The sequence below is a fragment of the Pagrus pagrus genome (assembly GCF_965226575.1).
Source record: "Pagrus pagrus genome assembly, chromosome: 22".
In the NCBI taxonomy this organism is placed as follows: Eukaryota; Metazoa; Chordata; class Actinopteri; order Spariformes; family Sparidae; genus Pagrus; species Pagrus pagrus.
In genome coordinates, this window is record NC_140204.1 from 12,889,795 (window position 1) to 12,905,653 (window position 15,859).

The 15,859-nt window shown below is 46.6% G+C and overlaps 1 protein-coding gene across 5 annotated transcripts in view; it reads left to right on the forward strand.

Moving 5' to 3' along the window:
* The window catches only part of ppargc1a (peroxisome proliferator-activated receptor gamma, coactivator 1 alpha), a 257,285-nt gene that overhangs the window by 209,755 nt on the left and 31,671 nt on the right, over positions 1-15,859 (forward strand). For 3 of the 5 annotated variants that reach the window (XM_084345075.1, XM_084345077.1, XM_084345078.1), the window contains exon 2: positions 11,164-11,343. In XM_084345075.1, coding sequence (XP_084201201.1) covers positions 11,164-11,343 — 180 coding nt within the window. Of the gene's footprint in view, positions 1-8,286; positions 8,514-11,163; positions 11,344-15,859 lie in introns of those variants that run through there. The other 2 variants (XM_084345076.1, XM_084345079.1) reach the window with 1 other exon arrangement.

Consider the following 15,859-nt stretch of genomic DNA (forward strand, 5'->3'; position numbering starts at 1 on the left):
CCGCGCTCAGCCTCAGCCCAAACTTTGTTTCAGCGATGCTGGGCTGCTTTCTTCGACATCTCCTCAGAAACACGTATGATCCATAATAGTCATTTTCTTCGGGCACATCTTTAATATCCCTGAGTCAATTGAATTTACAGAGAGGAGGCGGCGCATACTTAATGTTGCTTCTTAAGTTAATGTAATTCAAAATTGCATTTACGCTGACAAATGGCTGCGGAAACTCTAAGTAACTATGAAATAATAATAAATAGGTGCGCGCCTACGTGCTTGCATAGAGCCACATCCTAAAGCCCGGTGCTGAATTTCTTTTTTATTACCGACTTCCCTAACAACTGAGGAAATATAAGGTGCAAGGGCAAATAAGAAAACTCTCCCCTCAGTTATGTTCATCCTAACATCTCCCACATGAGCCATGAAATCAGGCTCTGACTTATCCCAGAGCTTCACGTTTACAAGGAGAGATAAGGGCAGTTCAGACCTATTGTTGCAGCCGGCGTGACCCTAAACATGAAAGGGCATCTTGGCCATCTCCCATTGTGTGCAGCTACAGTATATATTGAGCTGCATAAACCCGTCCTTTTGTGTGGACTGAAAAGAGAGGGGCCTCTTAATTAAGCCAGCGAGAAAGCAAGTGACTTCCTGCGTGCATAAATGAATACTGGAGAAAGTAACGGTGTCATCCTGGATGTGGATAAATGAATAAGTTGCTGAATGCAAGCGGCAGTAAGTGGGTTAGCATGTAAATAAATGAATAAGTTAGCAAATTAGTGTTTAAGTGTGTTAGCATGTAAATAAATGAATAAGCGAGTGAATTACAATGCGAGGGAGTTTGCGGGGTGAATAAAGACGTTAAGGAAGCGAGAGTGTCAGCAGTGCAGAGGAAGTTATCGCTCTGAAAAACAGCCTTCGAGGACACAGTTGCTCTTGTCGCGCGGCGGCGCAGCGACTGCATCTGGCTCGTGCATGTCATATTTCCTCATGTACAGATGACATGCCAATTACTTCTTAATTACATGCGTCATCTGGACCAAAGTGCCCAATGCCAGCGCTGATTAATCCTGTTTATCGTGGCGGCGATGACAGTCCCGGTGGAGACGGAGCACCACAGAAACACAGAGCAAGGCATTATGGGAGGGACTTGGAGAAGGCTGCAGGGGACAGGATGGCCACGGCGAGGGTTGACAGTTGATTTCTACAACTGACGATCAGGTATCCTAAAAAAAATAAGTGATGGAAGCCATTTCCAGAGAGTGGAAATGGCTCGAGGCATGACAACATTTGGACTGGAAAAAATAAAAAAAAGCTGATGTTGCCTACTCACGAGGAAAAGCCAACATTATTGCTCAGCACAATCTGCAATCTGCTTACGCACACTTTCATGTTGATGGATGTCTGCCAAGTCATTTGAATATCATGTCCAGTTAAAATCACGATTTTACACACATCAGAACCAATTACTTTCTGTCATCGTCACATCCGCATCTCATTATTTCTTCCAATTTAATATCGCTAACAAGGGGAGAGAGTGCATTTGCAACACAATTTTATTTTCCTAAACTTGATAGTCAGGAGGGGGCAGCGAGGTCATGTTTGCAGTGGAAGGACCTGTGTGTGTGTGTGTGTGTGTGTGTGTGTGTGTGTGTGTGTGTGTGTGTGTGTGTGTGTGTGTGTGAAAATCTAAACCTTCCTGTAAATGAATACGTAGCACATGTGAGCCAGATACCCATCGTAAGCAGGAAGATTTCAGACCGTGACCGGAATATGCGGGGGAGGGTGAGGTGGTAACCATTAGATCAACACTGAGATAGTGGACCGTGGTCGGGCCGGCACTGGGAGGCCAGCGGGGACCGGGGTCAGTCTCAGCGAAGGGGGACGGCGAGGCGGTTTATCTTCAGATGAGGGATGGAACGGCTTCGGAGCACGGCGAGGCCATCGCTACAGTCTCCCATCGGTCTGACCCTTTGTTTAAATCTGCACTTCCTGTCCCCAATCACTCCTCCTTGTACTTAGCTTCCATCTTCCTTCCCCCTCCTTCCATATCTGCCTCTAATTCATGCCCCGTCTTTGTCCAAATCTTTCTATCACTCACAGCGGCTCACTCCCTCTTGCTTTTGTTACTCCCTGTCACACTCTCTTTCACCATTAGCTCCATCTCCATCCATCTGCTTCTTTTGTCTCTTTGCTCTTTTTCACTAGGATGCCTTGGCAAAAAATGGGTATTGACTGTGCCTCTTCTCTTTCTGCGCCGCTTTCCTTTTTTCTTTTTCTTTTTTTTCTTTTCCCATCACTGTGTACTCCAGCAGTACATGCTCCTTTTAGGAGGTGATGTGAAGAGTAGTAGAAATGCACCCTGTAAGGGGAAAAAAAGGTGATGATACAATCAGTTTTATTGTGCCGTAAGGATTTTTTCAGGCTTGTGGTTATACACCCCGTATGCAGGCTGTATGAAAGAATTGCAATTCACATGCATTTTTCCCCTCTCTCATTCCCCTTTTCCTTCTCTTTTCATTGCTCAAAATAATTAGGCTGCAGTCTGGACTCAGGGGTGTAACGTTTCTGCTCACGTTTCCATGATACAAGAGTAGGAGAGAGAGAGAGAGAGGGAAAAAAAACTGGTTGTGCTGCTCCAGAAATTTCTACCTGTGTGTCACCCACCTCCACCTCCACCCCTCCTTTCTCCCCTGATGCTGTTTTAACGCGGAGTTCCACAAGGCACGATGCACTCCAGCTGACCTAATTCTTCCCTGGCGCTCTTCCAGTGCTAAGAGTACATAAGGACTGCGCTGTCAAGGTATTCAGCCCTGCCTCTCTATTATTTCAGAAATCAAGCAACATCTGTTGTGCTCTGGGCCCTCCTCGTGATTCACAGGAGGTGTTTGCAGTTTGCAGAAAGATGCACCTAAATTCGCCTGTAGCCAGTGATGAGATCTCATTAATGTATTTTTCACATTGCAGAGTTCATTTTGACGCCTGCTGCTGTTTTAGTCAAAACAAGAATTTTGTTATAGGCGTGCAGTGCACCATCCGAACAGGATCTAGTAAGCATGAGCATGTCAGAAGAGAAGTAATTCCTTTAATGCCTGTTTATTACCTAGCTGCTGCACACATCAGTGCTTTTACAGGCCATGGCTTTTGACTCACTGACTTTAAGGTTTATATTAAACTTCAAAAAGTGCCTCGCTGGATATTCGGCATGACAACGAGCACTATTTTCATGTGCCCTTTCAGTAGAAAAAGATTTAACTGCATCTGCTCCGCACAAGCGCATCTCATTTCCTCTAGTTACATCGCGGGGCATGTGGCATCTGTTGGAATTTTACAGCAATTTCAAAGTTTAGCTTTGTAGCATTTTAAGCATGCAGGGAGCACGCAAGTCTTGTTTATGTATGTGTGTGTGCAACCCAAACCCTCATGGTCCATAAATTTTAATATTCCTTGTGAGTGCTATACCCAAGCAAAACACAAAGTGCCTCACGAGTCCCTGCCCAGAGCGCTAGTTTAGCACAGTTTCCCCCCACCAAGACGCATTACACACCAGGCCTGTGCTCACAGCTCACCCTCTTTCTGCCACCGCTTTGCGCATGCATCTTGCATGACTCGCCGGTGATTTTAAACAAGCCCAATAACAGCCCGACAACATGCGGCTCCGACAGGAGACTCCGACTCACCATGTGACCGTGATATAATTCATCTGCGGTGGGGTGGGGGGGCAAGACTGCCGCTTTTCCCCGTCTCCTCCAAAACAGAGCTGGAGCAGGGGAGGAGAGGGTGGAACCGTCCTGTGTTGCGCCCCAGGCTCCTTTTTGTGTTTACCTGCCCCTGCGTGGGACTGATGCTATTTTCAGTTCCAAGGCTCCAGCCATGGCTAACTGGCCCTTGCCTCTTCATGCCATTTGCCTTAATAATGTGGGCCGGACTCTCTGCGGGGCGAGTAGCCGCCATCCTGAGAGTGGCTAAATGACACAGTGGAGTTCATTGATGGAAAGGATTACACGCTTGCACGCAGGGCGGCAAGGCGACGGGTTCTCTGAAGGGCACTACAAAGAGAGGCGATGTAAAATCTTCACAGGGGGAGAAGGCACGAGCGCACTGTGTGTCAGAGGGCGAGCGTTGGCATAATTTGCGGCATCACGCTGTTTATCTTGTTGCTGTAATGCATGAGTTGGGAGCCTATGGAGGCCGAGCAAATGTATGGACCTTTTGAGATATACTTCTGTGGCACTGAAAATAAAACGAATAGAAATAATTCAGACCAGTTTTATTATGTCATAATAGCTGATTAAAGGGTATTTTTAAAGCCGTCCTGTGTGATCATTTGACACCCCATTAGAACCCTATAATGTGTATCCACTTACACTTCCTGCAGACAGTTTTGTATGCCGTTACATCCTATGTTATTGTAGAGCATTTGACTGTTGTGAAATGTGACCGCTTCCCCCAGTGTCCCCTAATAAGGAGAAAACAATATGACTTGTCAAGGGGGGAGAAAAATCACCCAAGCACCAAAGATCTGAAAGCACATCAACTGACAAGCAGGAGAACAAAGCGTAAGCTGTCTTTTAACAGTCCCCAACAATACATGAATAGCTGCGGCGCTCTGTTTTACCTCTGCCCTCAATTAATTCCTATGAATCCAGCCACCATGTATTAAAATGGCCAGATGCTAGGATGGATTCTGTTGGGAGCAATGACATGCAACAAAGTGATATGAATCATCCCCTCCCTCCCCCCCCGTCCCCCGCTTGCTGTGCAGCGGCACACTCTCAGAGGGCCAGTGACACAATTTATGGAAAAAGGAAAACAAGATGCAGCCACTTGAGTATAGATGGACTGTCAGAAACGACACTGTTTAAAAAAAGACTGTCAGACTCTATTAGAATTAAACACATAGCCATAATTTCCACTACAGAATCAATACAGCTCTCTAACAGCAATGTTCATATCCGATTCAATCCGAGGCCAGAAATGCAAATGGGAGACTCTGTACCATTAGTCAGGCCACGTTGAATATTCAAACAAAGATAATTATCTGTGGATTAGCCCCATTTTGGCTTCGAGAGCTCCACTTGTCAGCTGACTCTTAGGAGAAATTGTTTAATCATACAGACCTTTTGCTTTCTGAGGACCGCCAGCAGCACGACCCCGATTCAAGTCTGACTGTGGCTTGTCCACACGTGGAACCGGGCATGTTCTGTGTGCGTACATAAAAGTTGTCACATTGCATTATTTTTGAGTCGTGTGCCAAAAGTTAGCAATTAACCAACGGTCGCTTTTCATTAACTTTGCTTTTAATGGTTCCTTTTGAAGTATATTTGTCTGCGGAGGCTACACTCCGCTAGTCGCTACATCCGAAGCCTCGGAGAGGTCTGAGGAAGGTTTCAGGTCCATCGTATGACAACATGCCATGCATCAATGGGTGTGAACAACTTTTCACACTCCATCCTATAGATTCAGTCCCCTTGAGACGTGATATCTATAAGAGCTGTTAAATGGGAGAGAAGTGTGAAAGCAAGACCCGAGGTCATTCTCTGGAGCAGTGATCCGACACGCAGTGATGTTGGGCCTCGTAGCTGGTGCTGCTTTAGCCCAAATATCTCCTCTACCTATTCATCACTCTGCTTCCGTCTGCGACAATCCCCCCCCCACACTTACCTGTTCATTAGCAGCCCCCAACGCAACTGAAACAAAAGCTGTGGCATTTCAAAGATTACCTGTGTTTGAGCAGGGCTGTAGAACCCCCCCCCCCTTCTTTTTTTTCTATCTCTTTTGAAATGATTCAGATATCTACAAATCTCTACCACTGCATACATAAATATCCAGCCTCTAGCGAGAATGTGCATGCAGAAAAAAAAGAATCAAAGGCCATTCAAGAAAGGAAATCGTAACATTATATCTATATTTAGCTTCCGTTGTCTTAATTGGCATGAAGAGTACAATCAGATAAGCCTTTTGACTGTGACTCACATGCTGCTTCAGGAGAAGGAGAAATATCATTTACCAGCATATATCTCCTGCCAAGACGGCTTTCTTTCTCTTTCTCTTTTTCTGTTTTTTTGGCGAGTCCGTGTTCATTACGGTGCCGTTACTCAAGTTGTGAAGAATCTATCCGACCAGCAGCTACTGTACCTGCAGTTACCTACATCTGTTGAACACCGTGTAGAGCCCGAGAGGTTATTTTTGCTCCACTTTTTCACAACTTAAATCCCCGTTGCCCGAGTGTTTTATCTCTGCAGCAGTCACAAAAGCCAGCAACCATCGAGCTCCATGTCACTCCCATGTTGCCCCCTATATTACGGCCTCTGTGGTACTGGTCCATCTGGGCTCTGTGAGGTCACTGCACACGCCACCTGCTCCGATCGGCTTTTGCCGTGGCTTCTGGGTAGCATCTCTGGGCACGCGTGGAGAGGCAGATGTATAGATTTAGTGGTACAAACGCCCTCAGACACCCGTAAGCGTAACACAGACACACATATAACGTCTTACGGCACACGCAGGGCTTGCGTTGGCATGCTCACGCACACAATCTGCACGTTTGCATTTCCACTCCCGGAACCTTTTTACAGGTTTCTGTGCAATTTTGTGTTTAATGAGACTTACTGTATGTGGTTCACTAATTTAGGTAGACAATTGCTCCCTGCATGCTCAGGTGGACTTAATAGGCTTTACAGGACTAAAAATTGGATTGGGGTTAGCATGTTCCATGGAGTGAGTTTCTTATTACAGAAGTGTCAGACGTTAACTTCCTGAAAAGAATATCTAAACAGAAAACAGCTGATATCATCTTTATTTTACAGGGACTATTAACTTAAAGGGGCACTATGTGCTAAGAAATTCAAACTCAGAATTTTGATATTTACAATATTAATGAGGTAATGTACAAACTCAGGAATATTTATTTTTTTCCATAACTGAATAAACAAGCTGTTCTCGGAGGAAAACACTGTTTGAAGCTAGAAAGGTGGCAGGGCCCGCTACATATAAACAAAGTAAAACCGTATGAAGCTGTGTTGTCCTTTAAGATCAGTTTGTTTATTCAGTCATGAAAACAAAGAGAGTTTGTTCGTTCAGTTTGTTTAGGCATAAACAAATCAGACAATGAAGATCTTTCTCTTCCGATTTAAAGCGCTTCCCTTAAAATACTCCATAGTGCACCTTTAAAGATCTCAAGCAACAGTGACATTTTAGAATAAGATAATTAATCATTTTATCACAAAGATAATTCACATACAGACTTGTGTTTCTGTTAATCACAGGAAGACAGTAACGCTGTGGACTGAGTGAGTGAGTGAGTGAGTGAGTGAGCCTGCCGGTCCACCCAACAGCAAAAACCACTTTGTTTGAAATGTCCACAAAGCTTTTGTTTTTATTTCACAGAGGTAGTGTTGCCTATACACGTCCTGTTGACACTGTATACACGGTTGATACTGCCACCTGTCCTTTTTATTGCCTCAGAATGGACAAAGAAATACTTTACAAAAGGCTGAATTACCGCCTTTGATACTCTAGACGCCAAACAAAGACATTTGAGGTTACTCTGCTGTCTGGAGTTAATTCAGGAATAGAGCAAACAATGTCAACTAATGACTTAGTCAAGGAAAGATAATTGAATTAGACATGAATAACAGCTTTTCTGCAGTCTTGATCATTTCTACATGTTTTTTCCAGAGACATTGTGTGATTATTCTTTTATTTTCTTCATTATATGGTCTGTTTGTGCATGAAGGGATTTCAGTTTATGGTTATCCAAAAAGGTGCGGTTAAATGTTTCGCAGGACTTTTCAGGGCAGCTGGAAAAGATCAGGGATCACTGACCCTAAATTTACATATACAATCTTTACATTTGATAAACTACAACATCAAATTCACACTCATTTAGTCCAGAGTCGCTACGTGTGACGCCCACACTGCAAAAAAAAAAAGAGTGATTGATCATTTTAGGTCGCTTCTTCACATTTTACAACAAATATGACATCACAAACTTGAACAAAAGACTTTGTTTAACAATGTATTTCGGCAAAGCAGCTGGATTTAGTGTTAAGATCAGTCTATTTGTGTGCGTCTCAGCCAACAAGCAGAGTGTCTTGGCTACGTTTTGAATTCATATACAGCCTACTGTATATAGAGACAGATTGCGCCTGACATGGTTTTTAAGATGGACATTTTTTGCAGTGCACGGAGAGGATTTTACTATGTGCGCAGCCAGACCCCGCCTGCTCACCGCGCGTCACTGGCGAGTAGTGTGGACGCGGAGTCACTCCCCTGCCTACTTTTAATAGCTTTGTCATGTGATGGAAAGCAGTTGTAAGACAGGTGCCCTCGGTTCATTCTCGGCGAGGGGCAGCAGTTGCCTGTGTGAGAGCGAGTGGGAAGCGTGTGTGGATTTCTTTTTTACTTGATTTTTCTTTCTTTTTTCTTTTTTTTTTTCTTTTTTTTTCTTTTCCGGACCGTCATTCAGTGGCTGGATGGCGTGGGACAGGTGTAACCAGGACTCGGTGTGGAGAGAATTAGAGGTGAGCGCATCTTTAAAAAAAAAAAAAAATCCGACTTCTTTCAGCCTTATAGCCTTCTGGACTTTCTTTTTTTTTTTTGCCCCTGGACCGATGGACAGCACTGAGCCAGTGATTTGCACATACTCTGTCTTCTCCTTCTGCTCTGCTGCTGGTGCCGGTGCTGGTGCTCGTGGTGGCATGCCGGTGTAGTGCGCGTCTGGACACATTTTGAGGATGCGGGGGATATACAACACGGGAATCTATGACAAGTGGAGGGAATGTGCGGATTCTCCCTTTTCCCCTCAGTTAAAGATGTAGTTGTTGTAATGCGTGCACAGGCTCGGGGACCAGCGCTTGCCTCGTAGGATCTCGAGCGGGATTTCTTTTTTTTTCCCAGCAGCCGCGGACTGCACGCGCTCCGGTGCCCGAGAAGGTTTTTCATGGCGAAATGACTGAAATGTCTCAAAGTCAGGTATTTTCGCTGACGAATGAAACCCACTGACGATAACAATCCCTTTGATGTGCTGTGTCGGGGCTGCCGCATGTTCTTTTCAGAGGCGAGAGCAAAGGTTGTGCACACTGGCGGACCCCGCTATCTGGCGTTGCGCAGGAGCATCATAATAATAACGGTACCGGGGCACGTCTGTGCGCCAACATCCCGGCCGGAGCAGCGCTGCACTGGCTGGACAGCGACCTCGCGTCCAGCCAGGAGCTGAAATGAAACGTCGTTTCATCTGCGTGTTTCCTGCCTCTCCATGCAAATAATTCCCTCTTACTCGCTCCCGTCGTCGTTTGAATGTAGTTGTCTGATTAAAGCACATCAAAAGGATACTTGTTCGTCCCCCCTTTCCCCTTAATTACCGACTCCGTCCTGCTTGTTGTGGACGTTGAAGTCTACCTGGCTGTACTTAGTCTGCATGCAGGAGCTCAGTGATGCTCCAGGATGTGTTTTCCACAGTAACTACACGATGTGACTGCAGTCTGGCTGCATATTTGTGCGTATCCAGAGCTGCGTGATGAGAATATGAGAAAGAAAACTGCCTTCGCTCAGTAAAAGTAAGACTCTGCTATGTCGGAGCGATTCAGTGGCTCGCTTTTCATTCAGAGGCGCTCCTTTTGCACTTTAATCTGTCACTTCAGCCAGGTAGGCTTCAGGAGAGCGCCTTCCTCGCCGTTTGGACAGCGTTTAATCTGTCAGCGTCGGTCCGCGTTCTCTCGGAGCTCCCTTTCATTCCAAGAAACACACGTAGATTGAATAAAAGAGAGAGAAGAACTGTCATCCCGGACCTCAGTCATTCCTCTAATAATCTCCCCCCTAGCAGGTGCTTTTATGTGCGATGCGTGCGTAAATCACTGGAGCGCCGTGGTGGAGCGCCCTGATTGTCTGTCCGGCGGCGCTATTTCATTAGTTCACCCAAGAAGTCCGTAAGATAATTGGGCATAGGACGTCCAGCCTCTGCCACCGATTTTTTTTTTTTTTTTTTTTTCCCATCCCGTGCCTTGTCAGGCTGGATCATCGCAGGGGGAAGCCTAAGACGCAGTGAATCTGTCCCCTTTGCTTCGCTGCTGCGGTGGTAACATAACGGATTTGTCTCATCACAGTCTAAGTCATGGTGTATTCGTGTTGGTGCGGATCCGCCGACAGATGAACTGTGACACCGGTGTCTGGGCGGTTTTTCCTACTTGGCACAGCATCCGTCTCCCAGCGTTGCCCTGAGCCGAACCCGACTCTCATCCCTCTTCACTCCGCGGGCCAAATACCTCCCAGCTTCGCCTGGGGATATCTATCATATATCTCTCTTAAGGCCATCCTTTAGCGTTCATACGCGTTGTCAACAGAATTAGGAGCGTGTAGCCTGTTAGACAGAAGACGCGAAGCTGCTCTCTCAGGCTTGGATTTGAATGCGCACGGTAACAGAGTGTGAACACGCGTCGACTCTGGTGCGTTTCTGCCTTTTTAATGATCTCTGACTGTAGATCTCAAAGTTTGCATGGAGCACAGCACACAGATGGTTTCCTGCTCGGGGGGTTGCATACTTAACTGAGAACATAATCCATAATAATGTGTACAGTTCTGCTGGGTAAGAGCAATTAATAGCTGAGCAACATCGAGGAATTGTTGTTCCACACATGGTAAATATCTGTTGTGCTTAACTTGTTGCCTAAAACACCTTTTTCCCAGCAACAAAGCCCTGTTTATTTCCAGTCCAGAGCCCCTCACTACTGGCAGCCAGAGCAGAGCTGATGATTTGTGCAGGAGGGGAAGCAGGAACAGCTGCCACATACAGTACACATTGGCTAGATTACATAAAAGTGGCTGGTGAATAACAAAATGTCAACAGGCAGCGTTTAGCAGCGCAGGAGGCCAGCGTCAGTCTGATGGTGGGAGGACGGTGTGCTGCAGGGTGCAGGTCAAAGAAACCTGTCAGAAAACTAGAATCATTAAATGTGGGAATTTCAAACTTATTTTGTCAGCGGGATGAGAAGCCTGGGCGGCTCTTTGTGTCGTACAGATGTATGAGGGCTCGTTTGACTCCTGTCCAGATTTTGATTCCGCCATTGTTTTCAAACTTGGCACAAAGACTTCAGAGACTGATTTGCATATGAAAGATCTGTGATTGTATTTTTTGTTTTTTGATGTCTGACCACCGTTGTTGTTTTTCTCCTCCAGTGTGCTGCCTTGGTTGGTGAAGACCAGCCCCTCTGCCCAGACCTCCCTGAACTTGACCTCTCAGAGCTGGACGTCAGCGACTTAGATGCAGACAGCTTCCTGGGTGGCCTCAAATGGTACAGTGACCAATCGGAGATCATTTCCGCTCAGTATGGCAACGAGGCATCCAATCTCTTTGAGGTAAGTGAAGCTTACGTTGTCTAGCGATCATTACCTCCATCAGTATCTGTTCTTTGCTGCACGTTTCCAGGCATCACGGTGCTGTGGAACATCTCTGCATCCGCAGTGATTTCATTCTAAGCTCTCCCAGGGGTCAAGGAGGGAGCTGGAATAATAACATGCCCTCGCAAACCCGTCGCACTATCGCACTCTTGAACGGGAGCCAAACAAAATGTACAACTGTTACCAGTTTACAAACATGCTTTTACACTGCTCCGAAGTACAAAAGGTGAGATAACGTGAAGAACGATAAGCCCAGGTGGACCTTTGTCCCCTTGTTTGGATCCTGGCCGCGACGGTAGGCTCGCTTATCAAAACTTGGAGCATTTATTTGTGCCCAGAGTCAGTAGTGCGGCATACATCTGAAAGGTACACTCAGGTAGTAAACTGCAGACACGGCGGCTGTATTGCAAAACGCTTCTCAAAGGTTGGAGTGTAAAACTTTAATCTTTGCCTCCCCCACCCCCCTCTCTCTCCCCTCGTCTTTCTCTTTGTCTCCTCCCACCCTGCCTCCCTCCGTCTGACTCTCTCTTTCTCTTCTCACCCAGTGACAAACGAAGTCCACAGAGGGTGATGATCTGGCCAGGGCCATAAAGCCATCGGTCTTGGGACTGACTTCCAGTCCCCAGTTCATTATAAGCCTTTATCAGTGCCAGAGATAGACAAGAAAGACTGAGATTGGATGCTTTAGCCTCGCCTCAGGAGGAAAAACCCTGTCTGAGGGTGCGTGTGTGTATGTGTATGTGCGCCTATGGCCCTGTCATGTAGTCACGTTTTCAGGGTCTGTCTGTGTGTGTGTGTGTGTGTGTGTGTGTGTGTGTGTGTGTGTGTGTGTGTGCGCCTCCTCACTGGTCATGCAGGCAACAGTTGATAACAGACTAAATTCTTTCCACGTTTGACCTCCTCCCTACCACCGCCACCTTTCTCAGAGTCTCTTTATATCACCACACATTCTACCTCTGTGGACCACCCCAACACACACACACACACACATACGCGCACACACAAAGGGGGGGGGGGCCTTAAGTTTAGCCGGTGTGACCGTGGCTCCTCCTGTCATCTGAGAGTGATATGGCTCGCAGCCACCGAGGGCTCTGGGGATGGATAAAAATACCAATGAGAGTGTATGCATGTGCTTGTGTGTGCGCGTGTGTGTGTATGTGAATAATTTTAAAACACAATGGAACTTAGCACCCACTGAGGACCCTGTGAGGGAACAAGTTCTGAACAAGAAGCCATGTTTGACTACCAGCGTTGTATTCGTGTGCCTGCACGGGCACATGCTCCTGCACACCAGCACACGTGTTCACGTCCACACAAATACTGTACATCGCAGTGAGCGGGCGATGTTTTCACACACTCAACAAGCCAGCAGCTATTGTATTATGCTGAGGATATGGAAAGGCTTCTAATCAAGCAGTGAAAACTGGGGTAGCAAAGCAAGTAATGCATTTCCCTGACCAGGGATTTTTTTTTTTTTTTCCATCTTTGGAAAGTTTCAAGTCACCATATGAAGTGCTCAGTTCATCATACGGCAGGATCCAGCTAATCCTACTTAATCTGACAGGGGAAAGTTTGCCGCTCGGCAAGGATCAGAAAGCCGGGGCTGCAGCTGTACTTCCTGCGCCCCCCTGATTGGCCTCTACACAGGGCAGAGAAGCATCCAATCAAAAGCTGAAGATTAGAGAACATGTTAATTAATGTTAACTGGGCAGACTTAAAGCCTGCGAGTGTATTCTTTGTTTTCATACATTTCCCTTTCCTCTTCACAAATCACTGTGTGTTTTAAGAAAAATTAGGTAGAGGATTATCCAGTAACATGTGGAACAGCTGCATGCAGCTGTCACACCGAGGCCTCTCTTTAAAAAAATCCCCATCAAACGTCATGCTCCCTGGAAGTTTGAACCAGCTTCCATTAGTTCAAGTAAGTCAGCTGTTGAAATGATTTGCAGCTCAGACAGAAAGACAAACACCTACTGTTTTTCTTGCTCGGAGGCTTTTATTCAGGTCGCAGCTCCATGTGACAGACGGTAGCAAATGAGTAAACAGCGTTTGACTTGGTTATACAGTGCAGCAGGGACCAGAAACATAGTTGTCACATCAGAGAAAGTCTTATTTGACAATTAAGGGGACAGCAGAATTTGTTTACACTCTGTTTAAGCGGTGTGAGTGTGCGTCTGAATGTGAATAAGCCCATGTTTCTATCTGTTTATGTGTGTTCTGTTCCGTAAGCAGCATACGGTCTTAGATCACAAGCTGTCCCCTGGCTGGCCTTTTGCTCCCTTCCCTGCCACTGTCCCAACTGTCCCTGACACGAAATGTGGAGAATGATACACCGCAACCCCCCTCTTGTAACACACACGCACACACACACGCACGCATAACAGCTATCGCTCCTGGCTCGGTGTGTTTGACACCTCTTCAAAACGGGCCGACCGTGAAAGTCCACAGTCTATTTTGGGCTGCAGTTGTTAAGGGGTGGTTACTCCAATAAGTTCCCAATGTACTGCCAAAGACAATGGCACAGAAGCGTGACCCAATGTCTTTTTAACTGCAGGTCTCCGCTTAGATTTCACGTCGAGCTCCGACCGTTTGATTGACGGAAACGCGGCTCGTTCCGATGCGGACGTCCCGCCGGCGGTCGCGCTGGGATGCAGCACGACCACATCACACAGATGAAGGCATTTCCAGTTGTTCTAGGTTGAGCCAGCCTACAAGAATATGGAAGAAAATTGGCACCGAGTGTGCCTACTGACATGAAATGTCCTGTTTTGTGATATACTGATGATAGTGGGACAGGTGGGACAAAGGGAGGTGCAGAGATAGGCAGAATAGGCCAAGACAGACGTGGCGACAGATGGAGACAAACATATAGACCAGATGAAGCTTGAACTGTGTGGATTGGAAGTAAAAGGTTGTGGGCTTTGCAGGTAGTAAAATAAGATCCCGAGGCTTAAAGCATTACTCAGATATTGTGTAGGGACATGCTGCAAGTAAATGCACATGAGGACACACATGTCAGTCATTACAAACTCTTTATATAGCTCCAACAGGACGTGGTGCGATGGCATCAGACTTAACAAGGCATTTTCGCGCTTTGTCTCGCTCATTTTTGGACAGATGCTCGGGCGCTTATTCTTAAGCAAAGGCAGATTAGATCGATCAGGTCATCTTTAGCCGGCTTTGATAAAAACATGCCGCGATCAAATGTTTTCCCCCTCCTTCGCTGCAAACACGTGCGAGCACAGATTAGCTCACACACTTGTTGGCGATGGATGCGTGTGCACAAAGTCACAGACCCTCTGAGAGGGGTTGTCACGCCCACACATACACACAAACACACACACACACACAGACAGCAGAGACCCTTATTGTCCCTGTTTCTACTCCCTGCTGAATGCCGGTTGCGTTTATTTTGCAAATTTATGCTGACATTTGAGAGTACACCACCCGCACCAGTTCACCGCTCTAGCAAAGGGTGTATGGATTATCATATTCCACTGTATAATATGATTTTCTCAAGTGAGTCTTATTAGAATACACCATACTTTCCTCATCTCGAGTTCCCTTCAGTTTTCACTGTGCTGATACATTGTTTGCACTGTCTGATGGAAGAAATCCTCCATCACTGTCGAACTGAAGGCAAGCGGCGCTCTGCTCTCAGACCCGCGGCTATGCTGTTTCAAGATACACAAATGAGAGGGGAGCGCAGACAAGTCGGCGCAGACGTATAGTAGAGAGATGCAGACTTAGGCTGTCCAAGCCCGTGTCATCTTGGAGCGTCTGTCAGATCCACTCCACAACAAGAGCTCTCAGCCTGCCGCCCTGCAACACTGTGGGCTCCGCTCTCTGCCATCCCTCCTCTCCCTCTGTCTTTTCCGCTCCCAAGGCAAAGCATTTGTTCCTGGCTGATGGGAGAGTCGAAGCAGCAGTGGCTAAACAAATATATTCTGGCCTCCAACAATCGCTTCTGGAAGGAGGAAGGGAAAAATAAAGGAATAGGGAGTAAGAGGGGTGGATATGGCCAAAAAAGAAAGTCCCCTTAGGGAATGTTTGGAAAAAGAGCAAGGGAACATCCTTTGGTCTGGTGGTGGCTGCTTGGCTGCCTCTCTCTCCCTCCCTCTCACACACACACACACACACACACACACACACACACACACACTCAGCACAACTCACGCTCCCAGTGGGCCGCTGCTGCTGATTGAGGCATGGTTTGGTGTTCCTGCCCCAGCTGATCCCCGGCCCCCGGTGGATAGCCCATCTCTCTCATCACACCAGAGCCACCGACGTGTGCATGTGCACGTGTGTGTCTTTGTGTAATTGAGACACCCTATACAAAGATCAGATAGTGGTCTTTCCTGGCTAGACACAACACTTTCATCGCTTTCTGTTTTGTGTGTGTGTGTGTGTGTATTGGGTGGGAATGACTATTTTTAGTACCTGGGGTAATCTCCACTAAGAGCCTTTCAGGGCT